The 26,500-nt window shown below is 55.6% G+C and overlaps 2 protein-coding genes across 7 annotated transcripts in view; one reads left to right on the top strand and one right to left on the bottom strand.

The window, feature by feature from the left end:
- Nucleotides 1-10,266, top strand: part of MAPK8IP1 (mitogen-activated protein kinase 8 interacting protein 1) — a 76,008-nt gene extending 65,742 nt beyond the window's left edge. For 3 of the 5 annotated variants that reach the window (XM_075567531.1, XM_075567534.1, XM_075567533.1), the window contains exons 9-12: nt 2,475-2,594; nt 2,739-2,812; nt 4,930-5,028; nt 8,775-10,266. In XM_075567531.1, coding sequence (XP_075423646.1) covers nt 2,475-2,594; nt 2,739-2,812; nt 4,930-5,028; nt 8,775-8,847 — 366 coding nt within the window. In that variant the 3' untranslated portion in view covers nt 8,848-10,266. The remainder of the gene's footprint in view (nt 1-2,474; nt 2,595-2,738; nt 2,813-4,929; nt 5,029-8,774) is intronic. The other 2 variants (XM_075567532.1, XM_075567535.1) reach the window with 1 other exon arrangement.
- A 12,601-nt stretch (nt 10,267-22,867) lies between these two features.
- Nucleotides 22,868-26,500, bottom strand: part of PEX16 (peroxisomal biogenesis factor 16) — a 25,841-nt gene continuing 22,208 nt past the window's right edge. For both annotated transcript variants that reach the window (XM_075567528.1, XM_075567529.1), the window contains exons 10-11: nt 25,938-26,002; nt 22,868-24,729 (exon numbers count right to left, since the gene is read on the bottom strand). In XM_075567528.1, coding sequence (XP_075423643.1) covers nt 24,671-24,729; nt 25,938-26,002 — 124 coding nt within the window. In that variant the 3' untranslated portion in view covers nt 22,868-24,670. The remainder of the gene's footprint in view (nt 24,730-25,937; nt 26,003-26,500) is intronic.

Genomic DNA, 26,500 nt, shown 5'->3' with positions numbered 1-26,500 from the left:
AAGGCGTGTGTGCATGTGTGAGAGCTCATGCATGTGTGAGAAGGCGTGTGTGCATGTGTGAGAGCTCGTGGATGTGTGAGAAGGCGTGTGCATGTGTGAGAAGGTGTGTGAGAAGGTGTGTGTGCATGTGTGAGAAGGCGTGTGTGCATGTGTGAGAGCTCGTGCATGTGTGAGAAGGCGTGTGTGCATGTGTGAGAGCTCGTGGATGTGTGAGAAGGCGTGTGAGAAGGCGTGTGGGCATGTGTGAGAAGGCGTGTTAGAAGGCGTGTGTGCATGTGTGAGAAGGCGTGTGAGAAGGCGTGTGTGCATGTGTGAGAAGGCGTGTGTGCATGTGTGAGAGCTCGTGGATGTGTGAGAAGGCGTGTGGGCATGTGTGAGAAGGCGTGTGAGAAGGCGTGTGGGCATGTGTGAGAAGGCGTGTGAGAAGGCGTGTGTGCATGTGTGAGAAGGCGTGTGTGCATGTGTGAGAAGGCGTGTGTGCATGTGTGAGAAGGCGTGTGTGCATGTGTGAGAAGGCGTGTATGCATGTGTGAGAAGGCGTGTGTGCATGTGTGAGAAGGCGTGTGTGCATGTGTGAGAAGGCGTGTGTGCATGTGTGAGAGCTCATGCATGCGCAGGCGGCTACTGTGTTAATAACTTGCACAGTAGCCATATGAAAAGGAAGGGGGATACGGTGTATTCCCGCGTACCCCCAGAAAATGGATCATCTCTATCATCTCTCAGCTTTAGCTCTATCATCTCTATCATATCTCATCTTTAGCTCTATCATCTCTCATCTTTAGCTCTATCATCTCTCATCTTTAGCTCTATCATCTCTATCATCTCTCGGCTATAGCTCTATCGTCTCTATCATCTCTCATCTTTAGCTCTATCATCTCTATCTCTACCATCCCTATCTCTACCATCCCTATCTCTATTGTATCTTTTATCCCTATCTCTGTCATCTCTAGCTCTAGATAATCAAAACCCAACACATGTAAATATTAAAATAAAAAACATCAAACTAAAAACAATGCTGCAGGGGTCCAATGTGGATTTGGGATGAGTTTGAGGGAAGCAATTTCTTGGGGGGCTCATGGTTGGTTTACGTGTGTCAGCGATGTATAGGGGTAAGGGGATCCTCTAAAAATGGAACCTGTGATACTATATTTAGACGTTGATGTATTTTCCGGGGATTTTTAAGCTTTTTGCAGCTATATATTTACTCCCAATTCTTTCCAAAAAGGAGCAGAGGAGCGACTCTTGCAGCCATGAAAATAGAAAACATGACATAGTACAGCAATGTTTAAATAAGGAATACAGTGATAGTGTGGGGCTCACAAAGGGCTACTCACAGTACAGCAGCCAAAACTGAGCAGTCATCCAACTGATGGGGTGGACGGTCCCTGTGATAGATGCAGCAACTGCCCGCAGACAATCTCCAAAGAAAGAGAAGACCATATAGTGTAGATTGTAAAATCTAATGACAAGGCAAAATAAAAACGGAGGCTTACACTTAGGTAGGAATAATACAGCGTGGGTGGCAACAGATACCAGGTGTACACAGGGGTCGCGATCTCTCCGTGTATCTTGTGCGTCCGATGACCGCATCATCACCAGCCAGCGCCGGAGTTCCACGACGCGCCGGAAGTGACGTACCAACCAACGCCGGAGTTCCATGACGCGCCGGAAGTGACGCGAACCCCGGTAGAGGTGCGGAAGTGGATAGAGACAGCGGAGATCCACGAGATACACGGAGAGATCGCGAACCCTGTGTACACCTGGTATCTGTTACCAACCGCGCTGTATTATTCCTACCTAAGTGTAAGCCTCCATTTTTATTTTGCCTTGTCATTATATTTTACAATCTACACTATATGGTCTTCTCTTTCTTTGGAGATTGTCTGCGGGCAGTTGCTGCATCTATCACAGGGACCGTCCACCCCATCAGTTGGATGACTGCTCAGTTTTGGCTGCTGTACTGTGAGTAGCCCTTTGTGAGCCCCACACTATCACTGTATCCCTCATTTAAACATTGCTGTACTATGTAACGTTTTCTATTTTCATGGCTGCAAGAGTCGCTCCTCTGCTCCTTTTTGGAAAGAATTGAACTTGCAAGACTTCTGAAACGGTCTCCCACCAAGGCTTGAGTGTGCTTGCTAAGCCCCTTTATTGATTTGCACCTTATAGATCACCACAGATTGTCACTTACATTGTGTTATTTATGCACTGTCGTTTATTTGCACTTAATTATTAAGCTCTGGGTTTTTGTTGAGCACCTTTTCCTTTCGATATATTTACTCCCACACAGACCTGGGTGAGCCGCCACTGTCCAAAGCGAAAAGTACATTTGGAAGCTTTAGGTAGAATGCGTTTCTTAGAACGCCGGCCATATTTAATAAATGTTTGTATGTCATTAATTCTCTGGGAGTAAAATTCGCTGGAACGTCTCAGAGGCCGACTCTGACCCCTGACCCCTGACCTCGGTGTTTCAGATCGCTACATCTCGCCGTCTCACTGTGCTGTCAAATCCCCCGTCCAGCTGCGTGCTGGAGATCAGCCTACGGGGGGTGAAGATCGCAGTACGGGGGGAGGACCCCCAAGATCACAGTCAGGTACTGCCCCCCAAAACCAGTCAATGCCCAGCATGACCTCTAAGATTTGAAAAACGTAAACCTTTAACCTCCCACTCGACTGACCGCCGCGCTCTCTCTCTCCCCTCCACCCCCCCCCCCCCGCGCCCACCGGTCTGGTCCCAGCAGGTGAACACGTGCAGTCACTTCTTCCAGTTAAATAATATCTCCTTCTGTGGCTACCACCCCAAGAACAGCAAGTGAGTGGCACAGGGGTCTCTGCGTGCCCTTTATCTCTTCTGTGTGCCCCCTGTCTCTATGTGTACCCTCTCTTTCCTCTGTGTGCCCCCTCTCTCTGTGTGAGCCCCCTCTCTCCTCTGTGCCCCCCTCTCTCTCCTCTGTGCCCCCCCCTCTCTTTCCTCTGTGCCCCCCTCTCTTTCCTCTGTGCCCCCCTCTCTTTCCTTTGTGCCCCCTCCTCTCTCTCCTCTGTGCGCCTCCTCTCCTCTGTTCCCATCTCTCTCCTCTGTGCGCCCCCCTCTCTCTCCTCTGTGTGTTCCCCCTCTCTTACCTCTGCATCCCCTCTCTCCTCTGTGCCCCCTCTCTCTCTCCTCTGTGTGCCCCCTCTCTCTCTCCTCTGTGTGCCCCCTCTCTCTCTCCTCTGTGTGCCCCACTCTCTCTCTCCTCTGTGTGCCCCCTCTCTCTCGCTCTCTCCTCTGTGTGCCCCCCTCTCTCCTCTGTGCGCCCCTTTTCTGTGCATCTCCCTCTCTCTCCTCTGTGTGCCCCCCCTCTCCTCTTTGCGCCCCACTCTCTCTCTCCTCTGTGTGCCCCCTCTCTCTCGCTCTCTCCTCTGTGTGCCCCCCTCTCCTCTGTGTGCCCCTCTCTCTCCTCTGTGTGTCCCCTCTATCTCCTCTGTGTCCCCTCTCTCTCCTCTGTGTGTCCCCTCTCTCTCCTCTGTGTCCCCTCTCTCTCCTCTGTGTATCCCCTCTCTCTCCTCTGTATACCCCTCTCCTCTGTGTGCCCCCTCTCTCCTCTGTGTCCCCTCTCTCTCTCTCTCTCTCTCTCTCTCTCTCTCTCTCTCTCTCTCTCTCTCTCTCTCTCTCTCTCTCGTGTGCCCCCCTCTCTCCTGTGTGCCCTCTCTCTCCTGTGTGCGTCCCCCTCTCTCTATCCTCTGTGCATTCCCCCTCTCTCCTGTGTCCCCCCTCTCCTTTGTGCATTCCCTCTCCTCTGTGTGCCCCCCCTCTCTCCTCTGTGTCCCCTCTCTCTCCTGTGTGCCCTCTCTCTCCTGTGTGCGTCCCCCTCTCTCTATCCTCTGTGCATTCCCCCTCTCTCCTGTGTCCCCCCTCTCTCCTTTGTGCATTCCCTCTCCTCTGTGTGCCCCCCCCCTCTCTCCTCTGTGTCCCCCCTCTCTCTCTCCTCTGTGCGTCCCCTCTCTCTCCTCTGTGTGCCCCCCTCTCTCTCTTTATCCTCTGTGCATTCCCCATCTCTCTCCTCTGTGTGTCCCACCACTCTCTCTCCTCTGTGCATCCCCCCCTCTCCTCTGTGCGCCCCCCCTCTTTCTCTTCTGTGGGTCCCACATCTCTCCTCCTCTGTGAGTCCCCCCTCTCTCTCCTCTGTGCGCCTCCCTTTCGCTTCTGTGCGTCCCCCATCTCTCCTTCCTCTGTGCGACCCCCTATCTCTTTCCTGTGTGCCCCCCTCTCTCTCTCCTCTGTGTGCCCCCCTCTCTCCTTCCTCGGTGCGCCCCCCTCTTCATCCTCTGTGCGTCCCCCATCTCCTTTCTCTGTGCGACCCCCTCTCTCCTCTGTGTGCCGCCCTTCTCTCTCCTCTGTGCCCCCCCTCTCTCCTCTCTGCCCCCCTCTCTGTGCCCCCCTCTCTCTCTCCTCTGTGTATTCCCCCTCTCTTTGTGTTCCTCCTCTGCTCTGTGTGACCCCCCTCTTTCCTCTCTGTGCCCCCCTCTGTCCTTTGTACGTCCCCCCTCTCTCCCCTGTGCGTTCCCCCCTCTCTCCTCTGTGCACCCCCTTTCCTCTGTGTGCCCCCCTCTTTCCTCTCTGTGCCCCCCTCTGTCCTCTGTATGTCCCCCCTCTGTCCTCTGTGCGTTCCCCCCTCTTCTGTGCGTTCCCCCCTCTGCTCTGTGTGCCCCCTCTCTCCTCTGTGCGTTCCCCCCTCTGTCCTCTGTGCGTTCCCCCCTCTCTCCTCTGTGCGTTCCCCCCTCTTCTGTGTGTTCCCCCCTCTGTCCTCTGTGCGTTCCCCCCTCTGTCCTCTGTGCGTTCCCCCCTCTCACCTGTGCGCCCCCCCCCCATGTATGGTTCTCCTATGGTGCTCTCTCTCCCCCCTGTATCTCTGCCTCTCATGTGGCTTCCCCCTCTCTTCCCTCGCTCAGGTATTTCGGCTTCATCACCAAACACCCCTCTGACCATCGCTTCGCTTGTCACGTCTTCGTCTCGGAGGAATCCACCAAACCCCTGGCAGAGTCTGTGGGGTAAGAACCGTGGCACGGGTGTGCTGGACAGCACGGTCACCGGTCTTTGCACCTACCCTCTCCCCCCCCCCCCCTCCCCTCCCTTAAAGAGGCGGTCTTGAAATGGAATTAGTGCGCTGTCCTCCGCTTCCCTCTCCTCCGCTTCCCCTCTCCTCCGCTTCCCCTCTCCTCCGCTTCCCTCTCCTCCGCTTCCCTCTCCTCCGCTTCCCCTCTCCTCCGCTTCCCTCTCCTCCGCTTCCCCTCTCCTCCGCTTCCCCTCTCCTCCGCTTCCCCTCTCCTCCGCTTCCCCTCTCCTCACTGCCTGTGTGATCCTCCCTGCAGCTCCCAACCTCCCGTGATCAGCGCGGCAAAATCCACATCAAATAAAACAAAACAAAAGGGGCGCAGGAGAGAAAACACAGAGACAGCATGTACTACCAAACACCATGTGTATGTACACTAATACAGGTACAGCATACTTACCATTAAGACCGGGTCATAATATCCAATGAATCACACAACACTAGCAGAGGCTGCGCACGCACACACACCCATGAGGGCTCCGTTGAAGGCATTGGGCTGGCTGATAATCATCACGTAAGCCCCATTCCCGAAGGTCTTTGAATTGAATGAGTGCCTTGGGTTACTGAGGCTTGCCCTCTGGTAGTGTTGTGTGTTGTGTGATTCATTGGATATTATGACCCGGTCTTAATGGTAAGTATGCTGTACCTGTATTAGTGTACATACACATTGTGTTTGGTAGTACATGCTGTCTCTGTGTTTTCTCTCCTGCGCCCCTTTTTGTTTTGCCTTAAAGAGCCGGTCCCTGCAATGTGACCTAATAACTAATATTGGCTAAATGGGGATTGGTGCCTTTAAACTAAAAAAAGGTATTTTGTTTTTTTTACTTTGTTACCATGGCAACCACATGCTGTTTTTCTTTTCTTTCTTCTTTCTAAATCTTTTCTTTCAAATCTCTCGTGTGATCGGACTTTGAGTCTTTACCTGGAACGGTCATTTTTCAAACCCCTCTTTTCTTTGTCCCCTGCCTGGGAAGTCATTATTGTATCCGGCCGCCCTCGCCAGGTTAGGCCAGAACGGCAGCGGACCCGCTAAAAATACAAGTGCGTTTCCCTGAGGAAGCCAATCACAACGTAGTCTCTTAGAATAATAAATCTACGTAAGTACCAGCACTCACTGTCTAATAGCTAAATGATGAAAACAGTTGTAATGCAGAATAAACATTTAATAATAAAATGAACCAGAAATAAATCAAATGTGTTTGCAGAAACCAGTATCATAAATGGGCATGTCACAAAGTTAGGGGTGGGGGGGGGGGGGGGGGGGGGTGGAAGGGGAAAAAAACATGAAACACAAGGAATATACACAAAAAACGGAGAACGGAAAGTATGCTAGGGGGGCGACGTTTCGAGGGACTACCTCTTCATCTGGCCCATTCCCCCTGGTCCAAAAGGACCGAGAGGTCCTTCCCTAAGCCTCCCTTCCCCTATACCTGGTCAAATCAGACACCCCTGAAAATAGATAGCAAACATATAGTGTAGGCTAAATACAGCTAAACAGCTAATAGCAGGGCAGCAAGAATCCACTAATGGTACAGTAAAAGCCGAACACAGCTTGCAAGAAAGCAGCTTGCAAATGAGCACCAGGAGTCCAGGTTAATGAGAAAAGTAAATGAAGTGGTCAAACCCTCAGTGGCTCTGCTCCTTCAGCAGCTTCCCCCCGCCCCCACCCCTCACTTTGTGACATGCCCATTTATGATACTGGTTTCTGCAAACACATTTGATTTATTTCTGGTTCATTTTATTATTTCATCATTTAGCTATTAGACAGTGAGTGCTGGTACTTACGTAGATTTGTTAGTACTATATAGGGGAATAAGGGTCCCCTTTTGTTCCGTGCACCCTGCAATTGCATATATTTAACACTATCAGAGTGCTGTCTATCGTCCCCTTTTACTCTTAGAATAATGTTTCGCCAGCTATATGGGACGGCCCCTTTATCCACCTGGTATTTTTTTCAATCCCATTTTTTCTCTCGTAGGCCCCTGTACACGGCAGTGAGAAGCTGGGTGGCGCACTGTTAACAATGTGCACTGTTCCGTGCCCGTGCATTATTACCTGTGCGTTACCCGGGTCCTCCCTGCTGCCCACAGATCTGCCAACGTGATACACACACGTGCCCGTTCTATATTGTGGGTTGCAGGCGCCCCTCTGGCCACTCAAGAGGTTAATCCCGTCCTACCTGAACACGTCTGCAGACTATCACCCTATGAAGGTCTAATAATGCAGATAGCCCGCAGAGCGTCGCCCCTTTTTGCCATTTCTCGATCCAGACATGGGCCGCGCTCCGCTTGATAAGAGCTGCACAATGTGAGCACAGAACCGCTTGGCGCCTCCCCAAGCCTGCCACCTGCTGGGGAACCTCAGACACTGTTAGATCCTTGACTTTTCTTCCATATTTAATGTATGGGCCTCTAGTTGTACCACCTCTGCCGGGTAACTATTCCACGAAACTACCACCCCTTTCTGGGAAGAGTCCCTTCCTCACCTCTCCCGAGCCTCCTGTTCTAGTGCTTCTCTCTCTCTGAAACGTGCTTCTCTCCTGTACCTTGTGGAAATCCTTGGTATATTTGGCCGTTGCATCCACCACCTCTCCCTTCCTCTCCCTTCCTCTCCCTTCCTCTCCTCTCCCTTCCTCCTCCATAACCGGGCCTAAGCGAAGCGTCTCTCCCATTTAACCTTTCCGGTGCCAAAACATTGTCGGAGCGGCTGCATCTTTCTGCTTTGATCAGTCATATTCGGCTGATTACAGATAGAGGGCCTCATGCAGAGAGCATCGTTATTTCAAAACTCGCCATTTTTTGTTCAATTTCCCTCAGAAAACGGCATAAAATGGCGAGTTGCGAAAAACGCGCCATTTTTTTATTTCTATGTTTAAAACTCGCCTCGCGGCTGGCGAGAACCTCCATCGCGCCATTTTTAAAACTCTCCGAATGCAGAGAGGTGCGAACGGCAAGTAGCGGCTGTTCGCGCCAAAAAAAGGCGCGATTCTCGCATTTTTGCCGCGCCACGAAAATATGGCAAGATGGCGCTCGCCGCCTATAGTAAAGGGGAAAAAAAAGGCGCAAATTTGTTTTTACACGTTTCTGAAGCGCGCATCTCGCCAATTTAAACTCGCCACACGCATCCATGTTAAACATAGCAGAATTCGCACTTTTCTGCATATGGAGAATAAAACTCTCCAAAAAAGCTACTTTTTATGAAATTCGCCATTTTTAAAATTCTATGCTCTCTGCATGAGGCCCAGAGGGTTTGTCAGTGTATTACAGAGGTGGCCAACTCCGCTCCTCAAGGGCCACCCGAAGGTTTTCAGGATATCCCTGCTTCAGCACAGGTGTTGTACTATTATTATTGTTATCATTTACTCACCATCTCCCGGTCTCCTATCCGATTCCTTTGCCTTCACCCTTTCCCCCGACCCTTCCCATTAAAGTCTAATCAGACTCTAATTGATTTTATTCCTATTCTTGTTTTTGCGCTCACCACATATCCCTGCTTCAGCACAGGTGGCTCAATCAGTGGCTCAGTCCTGTGCTGAAGTAAGAATATCATCCCCAGTACCTGACCTGTTGGTAGCTCTTGACTGCTGGAGTTGGCTACCCCTGTTGTATTATATGCGTTAGATTCAGCGGCAGTGCGATGCTCCCCTATCACCCCTCACGGGTCTCTCTCTTCTGCCCCCCCCAGGAGAGCCTTCCAGCAGTTTTACAAAGAGTTTGTGGAATACACGTGTCCCACGGAGGATATATATCTGGAGTAGCCACGCGGAGATCTGTTCTATGCATGGACAACCTGGTCACATCCTGAACGTCGGCATCTGCCAGGCTGGTGGGGAGGGGGGGGAGAGAGAAAGAGAGCAGAGACCCTCCCTCACCCCCTCACCCCTCCCAGTCTCCACTCCATGGGACTCTAGTGAGCTGGGTGTGTGGATGGAAAACGGAGGCTGAGGGAGGTGTCATTCTATAAGTTCCCCCAATAACCTCCCCCCTGACCCCTAACCCCTCCCCCCCTCATGTATATACCAGGAGGGGGATACTGACAGAAGGCACCTTGGATCGCCTGTATACTCCTACCAGCCCCCATTCTCAGACCTCCACATGGGGAGGCACAAGGTGGGAGGAGTAAGCAGTGGAGAGAGAGAATGAAAGAGTGAGTTCGTGTCAGAGGAAGAGAGAGTGTGAGCGATGGATGGAGAGAGCGCGTTGGTTGACGGGAGTCTTTGTGAGTGTGAACTGATGTAGTGTGCGCATTGAGAAACTGAACGAGTATATGTAGGGAGAGTAGTGAATAAGGGCTTGTGCACAAAGCTGGTGTGTGCATACTCTGAGGACTGCAGTGAGTGAGTGTCCATGGGTGGAGTATGTAAGGATGCATGCGTGCACACATATAGAAGGGTTGTGGGCACAGAGGAGTACATACATTGAGGGATATAGTGTGTGTGTGTGTGTGTGTTGTACACAGAGTGAGCGGAGTGTGTTTTGCATGGAGGCATAGACATAGTTTGTGTAAGTATGTGTGAGTGTGCGCTCACACAGGGGCAGCAGCGTGTGGAGAGTGGCCCATGAGCTGCAGGATAGAGCAGTGCAGGGTGGACGGTTGCCTTGCTTTTCTTGGGTAACTGCAACATGATACAGGGGACAGTGCTCTCTCTGCGGTACCTGTATGGGGCAGTTGCAGCCCTGTAGGGGTGTGACTCTGCAGGGTGAGAGGGGAGGGGGCAGCTATATGCAGCTCCAGGCTTCTTAATAAAAACAGATTGAGAATGATTCTGTCATCTTTACTCCAGCGAGACTGAGTGACGCTGTGACATCATCGGCGGGGGCTGCGTAAAAGCGGGAGGGGGGGTCATATTGTGATAAAGAAGGGGGGTTCAGTTTGTCATGATCTCATTAGGAATGTTTAGATAACATCACAGCCCACTTCGTCTGCACTTATCAGAGGAGGTGAGCTAAGCAGGGAAGGGTTATGATGACTTACAGTAGTTACATAGTAGATGAGGTTGAAAAGAGACACGCGTCCATCAAGTTGAACCTATGCTAAATGTAGACGACAGATACTTTATCCTATATCCGTACTTACAGTATATTGATCCAGAATAAAGCAAACAAAAAAAACCAGTGACATCATTAGATGATATATCTCATAAAGGAGAAAAATAAATCCTTCATGATTCCAAGAATTAGCAATCAGATTACTCCCTGGATCAACATCCTTCCCATGTTTACTTATTTGGAATATCCCTGTATAACTTTCCTTTCTAAAAAAAAAAAATGTCCAACCTTTTTTTTTTTTAAACAAATCTATTGTATCTGCCATCACAGTCTCCATGGGTAATGAATTCCGCATTTTAACTGCCCTTACTGTAAAGAACCCTTTCCTTTGTTGCTGGTGAAATCTCCTTTCCTCCAACCTTAAGGGATGACCCTGTGTCCTTTGTACTGCCCGTGGGGGTGAATAGTTCTTTTGAAAGCTCCTTGTACTGTCCCCGAATATATTTGTATATAGTTATCATATCCTCTTAAACGCCTCTTTTCTAATGTAAATAAATCTAATTTAACTAGCCTCTCCTCATAAGTTTGATTGTCCACCCCCTTTATTAATTTGGTGGCTCTTCTCTGCACTCTCTCTAGTTCCATAATGTATTTTCTAAGTGGTGCCCCAAATTGTACTCCATATTCAAGGTGTGGTCTTACTAATGCTTTGTAAAGGGGCATAATTATGTTTACTTCCCTTCCACCCATTGCCCGTTTAATGCAAGATAAGATCTTGTTTGCCCTTGCAGCTACTGCATGACTTTGGGCACTATTGCTAAGCCTGCTGTCCACAAGCACTCCTAAATCCTTCTCCATCAAGGATTCCCCCAATTTATCCCCATTTAATTTGTAAGTCGCCTGTTTATTCTTGCATCCCAAATGCATAACCTTACATTTATCTGTATTAAACCTCATCTGCCATTTACCTGCCCACGTTTCCAGTCTCTCCAACTGGAGAGAAATTACATCCTGCTCTGATTCTACTACCTTACACAATTTAGTATCATCAGCAAAGATGGAGACTTTGCTCTCGATGCCAACCTCAAGGTCATTAATAAACAAGTTAAAAAGCAGGGGTCCCAGTACCGATCCCTGAGGTACTCCACTCACGACCTTAGCTCAACCTGGAAAAGTTCCATTTATGACAACCCTCTGTTGTCTATCCTTCAACCAGTTTTCAATCCAGGTGCATATAATATTACTGATTCCAATTTTCTTTATTTTGTACACTAACCTCTTGTGTGAAATCGTATCAAAAGCCTTTGCAAAATCTAAGTAGACCACATCAACTGCATTACCCTGGTCTAAATTCCTACTTACCTCCTCAAAGAAACAAATAAGGTTAGTTTGGCAAGATCTATCCTCCATAAATCCATGCTGACTATTACTAATAATTTTGTTTTCCATTAGGTATTCCTGAATATTATCCCGTATTAAACCTTCAAGTATCGTCCCCACTCATGAAGTTAGTTCAGTTAGTACAGACAATGTATGTTATGAGGTCATCTGTTCAGCTCCTTGACAGCCAAGATGGTGGGTTATGATGTCATTGGGTGAGGTAAGCAAATGCAGATGGTGGTGTGTGATATCATTAGATGTGGTGATAAGTGATTGAAGATATGTTAGGGTGTGATCAGGGGCGTAACTACACTACTGCAAAACCCTGCAATGGGGAAGGGGGGGAGGGCCAGGCTGGCCGGCAACTGTTAGTTGGGCATAGCCAGAGGTTGGGCGCCAACCTCCATGTCGGGGTGCCGGAGCCTTTCTTATTGTGGAGCCCTCGGACCCCCCACCACTGTACCTGTGTCCCAGTTGGCGCCGGAAGTAGGGCCACCCAAAAATCGGGCCCAACTGATGCACCTGCCTGCATGTTCCCAGCTTCCCCCGGTTGTGGGACCGGAGGCCTCGCAGCTGGCCCACATTGCCCACAATGCAAGGGGAGAGAGGGGGATTGAGTGTTGGAGGAAGGGGGAATTGAGTGTGAGAGTTAGAAGAGTTATATGAGGAGCGAGAAGAGTTAGATGAGGAGCGGGGAGAGTTAGATGAGGAGCGGGGAGAGTTAGTTGAGGAGCGGGAGAGTTAGTTGAGGAGCGGGGAGAGTTAGTTGAGGAGCGGGGAGAGTTAGTTGAGGAGCGGGGAGAGTTAGATGAGGAGCGGGGAGAGTTAGTTGAGGAGCGGGAGAGTTAGTTGAGGAGCGGGGAGAGTTAGTTGAGGAGCGGGAGAGTTAGTTGAGGAGCGGGGAGAGTTAGACGAGGAGCGGGGAGAGTTAGACGAGGAGCGGGGAGAGTTAGACGAGGAGCGGGGAGAGTTAGACGAGGAGCGGGGAGAGTTAGACGAGGAGCGGGGAGAGTTAGACGAGGAGCGGGGAGAGTTAGACGAGGAGCGGGGAGAGTTAGACGAGGAGCGGGGAGAGTTAGACGAGGAGCGGGGAGAGTTACACCACCGGGAGTGATGTCATCAGACAATTGCAGATTAGGTTGGTAGTGATGTCATCAGACAAGACGTCACCGCAGCTGAATGATCAGAATACAGATAATGTATTAAGTGAAAACTTCCCGCAGGGGGGAAGGAGGACGCCGTTCCCACGCAGTCTAAACACGGACTCTGAGAACCGGGCTCCCTCACCGCCAGCATACCCCTCCCCCACCGAGGCACCAGGGGGGCCCCCGCACAGGCCTGTCCCACCCCCAGGGGGAGCTGCTTCACATGACGACATCATCGTAATAAAACTCATCGAGGTCTGGCTCGTCTCTCTTGCTCTTCCCGGCTTGGACCAGTCCCGCTGGCTGCGGCCGGGTCACACGCTGCTTGACGGCAAGGAGCTTGGGCTCGACCCCGTAATCTGGAGAGAGAATATTATTACACACAATGCTCCACAGTATGCGGGGGGAGGAGGGGGTGTCATTCATTAAACTGCAATAGTGCCGATCGGGGATCAAATCGCACTGTTGCAGTTTAATGAATGACCCCCCACCCATACAGTAAGTGTATGAACTGTGAGATGAAGATACAATACACAGGGGTGGACAGACATGTAAAGACTGAGGGGACTTGGGAAAATATATGCACCAAAGAGCTTACACTCTAAATACTGATACCAATGCAGGGGTACAAATACACTTATTGGCTCGGTAAGATAAACTGGGGTATGATGTCACGTAACCCCGTCACTGAGCGAGGGGCCTGCGATGAGATGAAATTAAGGGGGTTGTGATGTCATTATTTACAGATCATATAGAGACAAATGTAAACTCTCAGATCTATGGTCAAACACACAACAAAAAACCCTGGGGTTGCGCAGTAACGCAGGGGTGTGCAAACTGGGGGCTGCGCCAGATTTGTTTAGTGGGGCGCGGACGTTTGCAGAGGTCCCGCACACTTCCCCAAGGCATTTAAATTAAATGCCGGGGGGACCGCGCGAGGCCTCTGCCACCTCTGCTTACCGGGATTCAGCCGGCTTCAGGACGCGTGACCATGGCAATGCCGCGGGGTCATGTGATGTCACGGTTGCCATGGTAACGTGATGTCACACGACCCACGGTGTCATTTGACGCCGCGCTAGGTAAGGAGGGGGCGGCTAACGGAGGAGGTAAGGCAGGGGGGCGCCGCAAAAAGTTTGCGCGCCCCTGCAGTAAGGCTCCTCCATCCCCTCATTAATCTAAATAAGACACATCGTTACCATCCACAAGTCCAAAGTGTTCCACAGGGAGCTCCAGGGGTTCCTCAACATCTAGAGGGATGTACCTGCGGGTCCTGCTAAGAGACACAGGGAGAGGGGTCACCCGCTGATCACAGCCTGCCACCAGCAGCACCCCACCGGAGGACCCTACCTGTGCAGGACGGGCACACACAACGCCATGTCCAGGAGGACGAGGCACAGCAGGGAGGCACGGCTGGGAGGGTCACCCATGGAGATAAGCAGTGGGCAGAGGATGGCACGGAGTGCTGGGGTTACCGGGGACGGAACCTTCCAGCATCATAAAGATCATGGAACCAAGGAAGCCACGCAGAGGCCGGGCTGCAGGTCCCACCGCCCACCCTCACAGGGAGAAGAAAGCCACGCAGAGGCCGGGCTGCAGGTCCCACCGCCCACCCTCACAGGGAGAAGAAAGCCACGCAGAGGCCGGGCTGCAGGTCCCACCGCCCACCCTCACAGGGAGAAGAAAGCCACGCAGAGGCCGGGCTGCAGGTCCCACCGCCCACCCTCACAGGGAGAAGAAAGCCACGCAGAGGCCGGGCTGCAGGTCCCACCGCCCACCCTCACAGGGAGAAGGAAGCCACGCAGAGGCCGGGCTGCAGGTCCCACCGCCCACCCTCACAGGGAGAAGAAAGCCACGCAGAGGCCGGGCTGCCAGGTCCCACCGCCCACCCTCACAGGGAGAAGAAAGCCACGCAGAGCCCGGGCTGCAGGTCCCACCGCCCACCCTCACAGGGAGAAGGAAGCCACGCAGAGGCCGGGCTGCAGGTCCCACCGCCCACCCTCACAGGGAGAAGAAAGCCACGCAGAGGCCGGGCTGCCAGGTCCCACCGCCCACCCTCACAGGGAGAAGGAAGCCACGCAGAGGCCGGGCTGCCAGGTCCCACCGCCCACCCTCACAGGGAGAAGGAAGCCACGCAGAGGCCGGGCTGCCAGGTCCCACCGCCCACCCTCACAGGGAGAAGGAAGCCACGCAGAGGCCGGGCTGCAGGTCCCACCGCCCACCCTCACAGGGAGAAGAAAGCCACGCAGAGGCCGGGCTGCAGGTCCCACCGCCCACCCTCACAGGGAGAAGAAAGCCACGCAGAGGCCGGGCTGCCAGGTCCCACCGCCCACCCTCACAGGGAGAAGAAAGCCACGCAGAGCCCGGGCTGCCAGGTCCCACCGCCCACCCTCACAGGGAGAAGAAAGCCACGCAGAGGCCGGGCTGCCAGGTCCCACCGCCCACCCTCACAGGGAGAAGAAAGCCACGCAGAGGCCGGGCTGCCAGGTCCCACCGCCCACCCTCACAGGGAGAAGGAAGCCACGCAGAGGCCGGGCTGCAGGTCCCACCGCCCACCCTCACAGGGAGAAGGAAGCCACGCAGAGCCCGGGCTGCAGGTCCCACCGCCCACCCTCACAGGGAGAAGGAAGCCACGCAGAGGGCCGGGCTGCAGGTCCCACCGCCCACCCTCACAGGGAGAAGAAAGCCACGCAGAGCCCGGGCTGCCAGGTCCCACCGCCCACCCTCACAGGGAGAAGAAAGCCACGCAGAGCCCGGGCTGCCAGGTCCCACCGCCCACCCTCACAGGGAGAAGGAAGCCACGCAGAGCCCGGGCTGCAGGTCCCACCGCCCACCCTCACAGGGAGAAGGAAGCCACGCAGAGGCCGGGCTGCCAGGTCCCACCGCCCACCCTCACAGGGAGAAGAAAGCCACGCAGAGGCCGGGCTGCCAGGTCCCACCGCCCACCCTCACAGGGAGAAGAAAGCCACGCAGAGGCCGGGCTGCCAGGTCCCACCGCCCACCCTCACAGGGAGAAGAAAGCCACGCAGAGGCCGGGCTGCAGGTCCCACCGCCCACCCTCACAGGGAGAAGAAAGCCACGCAGAGGCCGGGCTGCCAGGTCCCACCGCCCACCCTCACAGGGAGAAGAAAGCCACGCAGAGCCCGGGCTGCAGGTCCCACCGCCCACCCTCACAGGGAGAAGAAAGCCACGCAGAGGCCGGGCTGCAGGTCCCACCGCCCACCCTCACAGGGAGAAGAAAGCCACGCAGAGGCCGGGCTGCCAGGTCCCACCGCCCACCCTCACAGGGAGAAGAAAGCCACGCAGAGGCCGGGCTGCAGGTCCCACCGCCCACCCTCACAGGGAGAAGAAAGCCACGCAGAGGCCGGGCTGCCAGGTCCCACCGCCCACCCTCACAGGGAGAAGAAAGCCACGCAGAGGCCGGGCTGCCAGGTCCCACCGCCCACCCTCACAGGGAGAAGAAAGCCACGCAGAGGCCGGGCTGCAGGTCCCACCGCCCACCCTCACAGGGAGAAGAAAGCCACGCAGAGGCCGGGCTGCCAGGCCCCACCGCCCACCCTCACAGGGAGAAGAAAGCCACGCAGAGGCCGGGCTGCAGGTCCCACCGCCCACCCTCACAGGGAGAAGAAAGCCACGCAGAGGCCGGGCTGCAGGTCCCACCGCCCACCCTCACAGGGAGAAGGAAGCCACGCAGAGCCCGGGCTGCAGGTCCCACCGCCCACCCTCACAGGGAGAAGGAAGCCACGCAGAGGCCGGGCTGCAGGTCCCACCGCCCACCCTCACAGGGAGAAGAAAGCCACGCAGAGGGCCGGGCTGCAGGTCCCACCGCCCACCCTCACAGGGAGAAGAAAGCCACGCAGAGGCTGGGCTGCCAGGTCCCACCGCCCACCCTCACAGGGAGAAGGAAGCCACGCAGAGGCCGGGCTGCCAGGTCCCACCGCCCACCCTCACAGGGAGAAGGAAGCCACGCAGAGGCCGGGCTGCAGGTCCCACCGCCCACCCTCACAGGGAGAAGGAAGCCACGCAGAGGCCGGGCTGCCAGGTCCCACCGCCCACCCTCACAGGGAGAAGAAAGCCACGCAGAGGCCGGGCTGCCAGGTCCCACCGCCCACCCTCACAGGGAGAAGAAAGCCACGCAGAGGCCGGGCTGCAGGTCCCACCGCCCACCCTCACAGGGAGAAGAAAGCCACGCAGAGGCCGGGCTGCCAGGTCCCACCGCCCACCCTCACAGGGAGAAGGAAGCCACGCAGAGGCCGGGCTGCAGGTCCCACCGCCCACCCTCACAGGGAGAAGGAAGCCACGCAGAGGCCGGGCTGCAGGTCCCACCGCCCACCCTCACAGGGAGAAGAAAGCCACGCAGAGCCCGGGCTGCCAGGTCCCACCGCCCACCCTCACAGGGAGAAGAAAGCCACGCAGAGCCCGGGCTGCCAGGTCCCACCGCCCACCCTCACAGGGAGAAGAAAGCCACGCAGAGCCCGGGCTGCCAGGTCCCACCGCCCACCCTCACAGGGAGAAGAAAGCCACGCAGAGCCCGGGCTGCCAGGTCCCACCGCCCACCCTCACAGGGAGAAGGAAGCCACGCAGAGGCCGGGGTGCCAGGTCCCACCGCCCACCCTCACAGGGAGAAGGAAGCCACGCAGAGGCCGGGCTGCAGGTCCCACCGCCCACCCTCACAGGGAGAAGAAAGCCACGCAGAGGCCGGGCTGCAGGTCCCACCGCCCACCCTCACAGGGAGAAGAAAGCCACGCAGAGGCCGGGCTGCCAGGTCCCACCGCCCACCCTCACAGGGAGAAGGAAGCCACGCAGAGCCCGGGCTGCAGGTCCCACCGCCCACCCTCACAGGGAGAAGAAAGCCACGCAGAGGCCGGGCTGCCAGGTCCCACCGCCCACCCTCACAGGGAGAAGGAAGCCACGCAGAGGCCGGGCTGCAGGTCCCACCGCCCACCCTCACAGGGAGAAGGAAGCCACGCAGAGCCCGGGCTGCAGGTCCCACCGCCCACCCTCACAGGGAGAAGAAAGCCACGCAGAGGCCGGGCTGCAGGTCCCACCGCCCACCCTCACAGGGAGAAGGAAGCCACGCAGAGGCCGGGCTGCAGGTCCCACCGCCCACCCTCACAGGGAGAAGAAAGCCACGCAGAGCCCGGGCTGCCAGGTCCCACCGCCCACCCTCACAGGGAGAAGAAAGCCACGCAGAGCCCGGGCTGCCAGGTCCCACCGCCCACCCTCACAGGGAGAAGGAAGCCACGCAGAGGCCGGGCTGCCAGGTCCCACCGCCCACCCTCACAGGGAGAAGAAAGCCACGCAGAGGCCGGGCTGCCAGGTCCCACCGCCCACTCTCACAGGGAGAAGGAAGCCACGCAGAGGCCGGGCTGCCAGGTCCCACCGCCCACCCTCACAGGGAGAAGAAAGCCACGCAGAGGCCGGGCTGCCAGGTCCCACCGCCCACCCTCACAGGGAGAAGAAAGCCACGCAGAGGCCGGGCTGCAGGTCCCACCGCCCACCCTCACAGGGAGAAGAAAGCCACGCAGAGCCCGGGCTGCCGGGTCCCAGCGCCCACCCTCACAGGGAGAAGGAAGCCACGCAGAGGCCGGGCTGCAGGTCCCACCGCCCACCCTCACAGGGAGAAGGAAGCCACGCAGAGCCCGGGCTGCAGGTCCCACCGCCCACCCTCACAGGGAGAAGAAAGCCACGCAGAGGCCGGGCTGCCAGGTCCCACCGCCCACCCTCACAGGGAGAAGAAAGCCACGCCGAGGCCGGGCTGCAGGTCCCACCGCCCACCCTCACAGGGAGAAGGAAGCCACGCAGAGGCCGGGCTGCAGGTCCCACCGCCCACCCTCACAGGGAGAAGGAAGCCACGCAGAGGCCGGGCTGCCAGGTCCCACCGCCCACCCTCACAGGGAGAAGGAAGCCACGCAGAGGCCGGGCTGCCAGGTCCCACCGCCCACCCTCACAGGGAGAAGGAAGCCACGCAGAGGCCGGGCTGCCAGGTCCCACCGCCCACCCTCACAGGGAGAAGGAAGCCACGCAGAGCCCGGGCTGCAGGTCCCACCGCCCACCCTCACAGGGAGAAGAAAGCCACGCAGAGGCCGGGCTGCCAGGTCCCACCGCCCACCCTCACAGGGAGAAGAAAGCCACGCAGAGGCCGGGCTGCCAGGTCCCACCGCCCACCCTCACAGGGAGAAGAAAGCCACGCAGAGGCCGGGCTGCCAGGTCCCACCGCCCACCCTCACAGGGAGAAGAAAGCCACGCAGAGGCCGGGCTGCAGGTCCCACCGCCCACCCTCACAGGGAGAAGAAAGCCACGCAGAGGCCGGGCTGCAGGTCCCACCGCCCACCCTCACAGGGAGAAGGAAGCCACGCAGAGGCCGGGCTGCAGGTCCCACCGCCCACCCTCACAGGGAGAAGGAAGCCACGCAGAGCCCGGGCTGCAGGTCCCACCGCCCACCCTCACAGGGAGAAGAAAGCCACGCAGAGGCCGGGCTGCCAGGTCCCACCGCCCACCCTCACAGGGAGAAGAAAGCCACGCAGAGGCCGGGCTGCAGGTCCCACCGCCCACCCTCACAGTGAGAAGGAAGCCACGCAGAGCCCGGGCTGCAGGTCCCACCGCCCACCCTCACAGGGAGAAGAAAGCCACGCAGAGCCCGGGCTGCCAGGTCCCACCGCCCACCCTCACAGGGAGAAGAAAGCCACGCAGAGGCCGGGCTGCCAGGTCCCACCGCCCACCCTCACAGGGAGAAGGAAGCCACGCAGAGCCCGTGCTGCAGGTCCCACCGCCCACCCTCACAGGGAGAAGAAAGCCACGCAGAGGCCGGGCTGCAGGTCCCACCGCCCACCCTCACAGGGAGAAGGAAGCCACGCAGAGGCCGGGCTGCCAGGTCCCACCGCCCACCCTCACAGGGAGAAGAAAGCCACGCAGAGGCCGGGCTGCCAGGTCCCACCGCCCACCCTCACAGGGAGAAGAAAGCCACGCAGAGGCCGGGCTGCAGGTCCCACCGCCCACCCTCACAGGGAGAAGAAAGCCACGCAGAGGCCGGGCTGCCAGGTCCCACCGCCCACCCTCACAGGGAGAAGGAAGCCACGCAGAGGCCGGGCTGCCTGGTCCCACCGCCCACCCTCACAGGGAGAAGGAAGCCACGCAGAGCCCGGGCTGCAGGTCCCACCGCCCACCCTCACAGGGAGAAGGAAGCCACGCAGAGCCCGGGCTGCAGGTCCCACCGCCCACCCTCACAGGGAGAAGGAAGCCACGCAGAGGCCGGGCTGCCAGGTCCCACCGCCCACCCTCACAGGGAGAAGGAAGCCACGCAGAGGCCGGGCTGCAGGTCCCACCGCCCACCCTCACAGGGAGAAGGAAGCCACGCAGAGGCCGGGCTGCAGGTCCCACCGCCCACCCTCACAGGGAGAAGGAAGCCACGCAGAGGCCGGGCTGCCAGGTCCCACCGCCCACCCTCACAGGGAGAAGGAAGCCACGCAGAGGCCGGGCTGCAGGTCCCACCGCCCACCCTCACAGGGAGAAGAAAGCCACGCAGAGGCCGGGCTGCAGGTCCCACCGCCCACCCTCACAGGGAGAAGGAAGCCACGCAGAGGCCGGGCTGCAGGTCCCACCGCCCACCCTCACAGGGAGAAGGAAGCCACGCAGAGGCCGGGCTGCAGGTCCCACCGCCCACCCTCACAGGGAGAAGGAAGCCACGCAGAGGCCGGGCTGCCAGGTCCCACCGCCCACCCTCACAGGGAGAAGAAAGCCACGCAGAGGCCGGGCTGCAGGTCCCACCGCCCACCCTTACAGGGAGAAGGAAGCCACGCAGAGGCCGGGCTGCAGGTCCCACCGCCCACCCTCACAGGGAGAAGGAAGCCACGCAGAGGCCGGGCTGCCAGGTCCCACCGCCCACCCTCACAGGGAGAAGGAAGCCACGCAGAGGCCGGGCTGCCAGGTCCCACCGCCCACCCTCACAGGGAGAAGGAAGCCACGCAGAGGCCGGGCTGCCAGGTCCCACCGCCCACCCTCACAGGGAGAAGAAAGCCACGCAGAGGCCGGGCTGCCAGGTCCCACCGCCCACCCTTACAGGGAGAAGGAAGCCACGCAGAGGCCGGGCTGCAGGTCCCACCGCCCACCCTCACAGGGAGAAGGAAGCCACGCAGAGGCCGGGCTGCCAGGTCCCACCGCCCACCCTCACAGGGAGAAGAAAGCCACGCAGAGGCCGGGCTGCCAGGTCCCACCGCCCACCCTCACAGGGAGAAGAAAGCCACGCAGAGCCCGGGCTGCCAGGTCCCACCGCCCACCCTCACAGGGAGAAGGAAGCCACGCAGAGGCCGGGCTGCAGGTCCCACCGCCCACCCTCACAGGGAGAAGAAAGCCACGCAGAGGCCGGGCTGCCAGGTACCACCGCCCACCCTCACAGGGAGAAGAAAGCCACGCAGAGGCCGGGCTGCAGGTCCCACGCCCACCCTCACAGGGAGAAGGAAGCCACGCAGAGCCCGGGCTGCAGGTCCCACCGCCCACCCTCACAGGGAGAAGGAAGCCACGCAGAGGCCGGGCTGCAGGTCCCACCGCCCACCCTTACAGGGAGAAGGAAGCCACGCAGAGGCCGGGCTGCAGGTCCCACCGCCCACCCTCACAGGGAGAAGGAAGCCACGCAGAGGCCGGGCTGTAAGAGCGCTAACGCGCGCGAGAGAATGTGAGCGCTAACGCGCGCGAGAGAGAAAGTGTGAGAAAATCAGAGCGCTAACGCGCGCAAGGAAAAATTGTGTGCTAAGAAAGTGAGAAACAATGTGAGCGCTACCGCGTGCGAGAGAATGCGAGAGCGCAAATGATGAACTATGTTTTGGAAAGCGAGCGAGGGGGTGGGCGCGGTCATGATGGGGGGGGGGCGTGTCAAGGAAGTGTCATGCATGAGAACACGCCTTTAGCAAATAATAAAATGTATGATGCCATGCAATTTACAGAAGTATTCTGCAAACATTATACACACATATATATATATATATATATATACCTTGTTAAAAAAACTCATGTGCTGTTTCTTACATCCCCGATAACTCATTAACGTTCTATCAATCATGTGCTGTTTCTTACATCCCCGATAACCCCATAAACGTTCTATAAATCATATGCTGTTTTTTACAGCCCGATAACCCCATTCACTTTCTGTAATCCCTGTGCTGTTTTTTACAACTCCGGTAACCCATTAACTTTATATAATCCCTGTGCTGTTTCTTACATTAACTTTCTATAAATCACGTGCTGTTTCTTACATCCAGATAACCCCAATAAATTGTTAAAAAATGTAAATGTATAAAAAGTGATGCATTGAAATAAGCATTTTACACTACAAAATAAAATAAATAAACAATTATATGCAAGTAATGGACAATACATCAGAAATTTCTCTCCATTAATTATCTTTGATATTTCTGTTTGAATTAAAGGTTCACGTTTGTAAACCTCAGAAATCACATTTTCAGCCTCTGCGTTGTCCATATTCTCACAGCGAGCGCAACTCAGCGCTTTCAAAAAATTATTTGAACAGTATCCGGGCAGAATAGCGTACTAAATTTTCATTGGCTGTTAGCCGCTCACATGACCAGGCTGTCCCGCTGCAATAGCAAACACGGTTATATCCTCAGCTTTTGGTATCCTTGTATCTCACGTGTACGCTCGCGCTCACGATGGCCATGCGCTTTGGAATGCTTTGTAGCGCGAGCGATGTAGCTCGCTCCGCATCTTGCATTATGGAACGAGGCCAAAATGTGAGTGCACACGCGAGACAGAATGAGCGCCAACACACGCAAGAAAGAATGTGAGCGATACCGCGCGCGAGAATGTGAGAGCGCCAACGTGTGAGAATGTGAGAGCGCTAATGCGTGAGAAAGTATGAGAGAGGGAGAGCGCTAACGCGTGTGAGCGAGAAAGTGTGAGAACGCTAACGCGAGAGAAAGAATGTGAGCGCTAATGCACGGAGAATGAGAGCCCTAACGCGCGCGAGAGAATGAAAGCGCTAACGCGCGCGAGAGAGAATGTGAGAGCGCTAATGTGTGAGAGAGAATGTGAGAACGCTAACACATGAGAGAGGATGTGAGAGTGCTAATGTGTGAGAGATAATGCGAGAGTGCTAACGTGTGAGAGAGAATGTGTGTGCGTGCACCTGTAACGTGTGCGTGTACCTGTAGCGTGTGCGTGTGTGTACCAAATGGGGAGAGAGAAGTTGGTCAATGTTCCAGTTCTGAGAGAACCAGGTTGTCTTATTCTGGGCTCTTTAAATGACACTCTGGGGTTAAAGAGAATAGAAAATGTTTATTTTCTGTACAGAGTAATGATGGATTTATTACAAATCGTTATTCTATACGTGAGACGTACACACAGTCACTCCCACCGCGTCACGAACACCGCTAAATCCAGCGCAGAAACTGTGTGTGTCACATAATACAGTAATATTGTATATTACTAGCAGGCTACTCCAGCAGTGACAGGGTGAGGGGGGTGAGAATTGTGTTCCTTTCTGCTCCGCGGGGCGAGAAAACCAAGGGTCTGCGCTCTGCGGGGCGAGAAAACCAAGCGTCTGCGCTCCGCAGGGCGAGAAAACTAAGTGTCTGCGCTCCGCGGGGCGAGAAAACCAAGTGTCTGCGCTCCGCGGGGCGAGAAAACCAAGTGTCTGCGCTCCGCGGGGCGAGAAACCCAAGTGTCTGCACTCCGCGGGGCGAGAAAACCAAGTGTCTGCGCTCCGCAGGGTGAGAAAACTAAGTGTCTGCGCTCCGCGGGGCGAGAAAACCAAGTGTCTGCGCTCCGCGGGGCGAGAAAACCAAGTGTCTGCGCTCCGCGGGGCGAGAAACCCAAGTGTCTGCACTCCGCTGGGCGAGAAAACCAAGTGTCTGCGCTCCGCAGGGCGAGAAAACCAAGTGTCTGCGCTCTGCAGGGCGAGAAAACCAAGTGTCTGTGCTCCGCGGGGCGAGAAAACCAAGTGTCTGCGCTCCGCGGGGCGAGAAACCCAAGTGTCTGCACTCCGCTGGGCGAGAAAACCAAGTGTCTGCGCTCCGCAGGGCGAGAAAACCAAGGGTCTGCGCTCCGCAGGGCGAGAAAACCAAGTGTCTGCGCTCCACGGGGCAAGAAAACCAAGTGTCTGCGCTCCGCAGGGCGAGAAACCCAAGTGTTTGCACTCCGCTGGGCGAGAAAACCAAGTGTCTGCGCTCCGCAGGGCGAGAAAACCAAGTGTCTGCGCTCCGCAGGGCGAGAAAACCAAGTGTCTGTGCTCCGCGGGGCGAGAAAACCAAGCGTCTGCGCTCCGCGGGGCGAGAAAACCAAGCGTCTGTACTCCGCAGGGCGAGAAAACCAAGTGTCTGCGCTCCGCGGGGCGAGAAAACCAAGCGTCTGCGCTCCGCAGGGCGAGAAAACCAAGTGTCTGCGCTCCGCGGGGCGAGAAATTAGTGCAGCTGCAGCCCTTCAAATGAAAAAGCCTTATGGGGAGAGTATGAGAGAGAGGGGGAAGAGAGTGTGGGTGAGGGAGGAGGCGCAGCGGAGGAGAGTGAGCGACGGGAAGGGGAGAGTGGAGGAGGTGCAGGGGAGGAGAGTGAGAGACGGGGAGGAGAGAGTGTTAGTGGGAGACGGGGAAGGTGTGAGCAGGTGAGAAACGGGGAGGGGAGAGTGTGGGTGAGAGGGGTAGGAGAGTGTGGGTGAGAGACGGGGAGGGGAAAGTGTGGGTGAGAGACGGGGAGGGGAGAGTGTGGGTGAGAAACGGGGAGGGGAGAGTGCGAGTGTGAGATGGGGAGGGGAGAGTGGGTGAGAAACGGGGAGGGGAGAGTGTGGGTGAGAGGGTTAGGAGAGTATGGGTGAGGGGGGGAGGCGCGGGGTAGGAAAGTATAGGTGCGGGGTAGAAGAGTGGCTGACAGGGGGAGACATGTGGTCCACGCTTTCACAAATGTGTCCAGCAGCATTTTCCCAGCTCCCCCAGCCTCCTGTCACTGACTAGCAATGATCTCCTGCTGTTTCAGGGCCGCTCCCAGCGCACAACCAGGGGTGGGAGAGAGGTAACAAGGGCCCGAGCGCGCAGGACGTCCAGCGCAGCGGGAGCAGCCGAGCGCGTTCAGCCCCAGTTATAGGAATAAATCTTCTGCCAGACGGGTAAATAATCCATGAGGGGGCCTGGGGAGAAAGAATAACGGGTGATTGATAGATATATATATATATATATATATATATATATATATATATTCGTTTTAAATATCAGGTGCGCAAAAACATAGGGATACAGAAAAGATTCCTAAACTCTGCAGCCCCAATGCTGGTTTTAACACAAAAACCACAATATCAATGATATAAAAAGCATCCGGCGCAATGTAGAAATATAATATTTAAAGAAATAAGGGAACATGAGTGTGTAATTTAAAGAAAGATTGGATACTTATGATAATCCCTAATATTGAAACAGGGTTAACACCAGTATTATATAAATCATATACCAGCAGATAAGCAGCTTTGCTGCTTATACAATAGACTCACTGTGAAAAGGATCAAGAGAAGGAACATACGAATAAACCCACAATGTCTTTATCGCTGCACATGAGGAGTTCAATATTCAGAAGCTTTCTGGGACACTAAGAGTCTTATATTTATATATATTTATTTATTAAGGTTATGGTGTGTAAAAAAAGTGACAGGTTTATATATATATATATATATATATATATATATATATATATATATATCATAATACTGAGTTAAGTTATGGTGAGTAAAAAAAGTGACAAAAACCCTCCACAGGAAAGCAAATATGCAAAAATAACTATATATATATATATATATCTCACACACATACACTTCTCTAAGGATGTCTGCACAGCCCTCTGTGACAGGCTGAACAGCCTGTCACTCACCGAAGGACAGCCAGTGAGGTTGCACATCCCTCCCCATTGTGTGATAGACTGAATGGCCTGTCACTCACCCAGGGACACTGAGACTGCACTTTGGCTGTGTCACATATGAAGTGTCTGTGGAGTTCAAATTGAGAACCAAGGAAAGGAGGGGAGAGGAGACAGAGACAGCGGAGAGCAGTGTGCACATGGGTAGAAGAGACAGCAAGGTGAGTAGGAGGAGGAAACAGAGAGACAGCAAGGAGAGGCAGAGACAGAGAGAGACAGCAAGGAGAGGAGGAGACAGATGAGTAGGAGAGGAGGGAGTGTTGTGTGCACAGAGAGGAGCAGACACAGTAAGGTGGGGAGTGCAAAGAGAGGGGAGGACAGAGCGCAAAGAGAGGGGAGGAGAGAGCGCAAAGAGAAGCACGGTACGATGGAGGCAGAGAGACAGCGAGCCATTACCGGGAGAGGAACATTTCATGAATAACCCTCACTTACGTGCCACCAACCCCAGTCCAGGAACGTAGTCACCAAGCAAACGGAGAAACAGAAAGAGCCGGGTCCTGGGAACACAAAACACCATTTTTTGCCCTCTTTCTCCCCTTCTCTCCCCCCCCCCCATCCCGCTCTCCCCCCTTCTCCCCCCCCCCACCCCGCTCTCCCTCTCCTTCTCCCCCCACCCCGCTCTCCCCACCCCTTCTCTCCCCCTCATAGAAAGTTGGTTACACTCAGTAATAAAGTTGCTAAAGTCACAAAAATATTGTAACAATCTCTTTTTTCTCTTGAGCAGAGAGTAACAAAGAGATTGTTACAATGTCCTTCTGACTATTACTGAGTGCAACCTAGTTTCTAAATGAACACACACAGACACACCTATCTGTATGTCTGTCACACACACACGTACATAAATATACAAACACATCAGCACACACTCCACATGTACATACACACACACACCTTTCTGTATGTCTGTCACACTCACACACACACCTATCTGTATGTCTGTGTCACACACCCACACCTATCTGTATGTCTGTGTCACACACCCATACCTATCTCTA

The sequence above is a fragment of the Ascaphus truei genome, chromosome 12 (genome assembly GCF_040206685.1).
Source record: "Ascaphus truei isolate aAscTru1 chromosome 12, aAscTru1.hap1, whole genome shotgun sequence".
Taxonomy (NCBI): domain Eukaryota; kingdom Metazoa; phylum Chordata; class Amphibia; order Anura; family Ascaphidae; genus Ascaphus; species Ascaphus truei.
The sequence above is the reverse complement of the archived record's forward strand: the minus strand, read 5'-3'. Positions and strand labels throughout refer to the sequence as shown.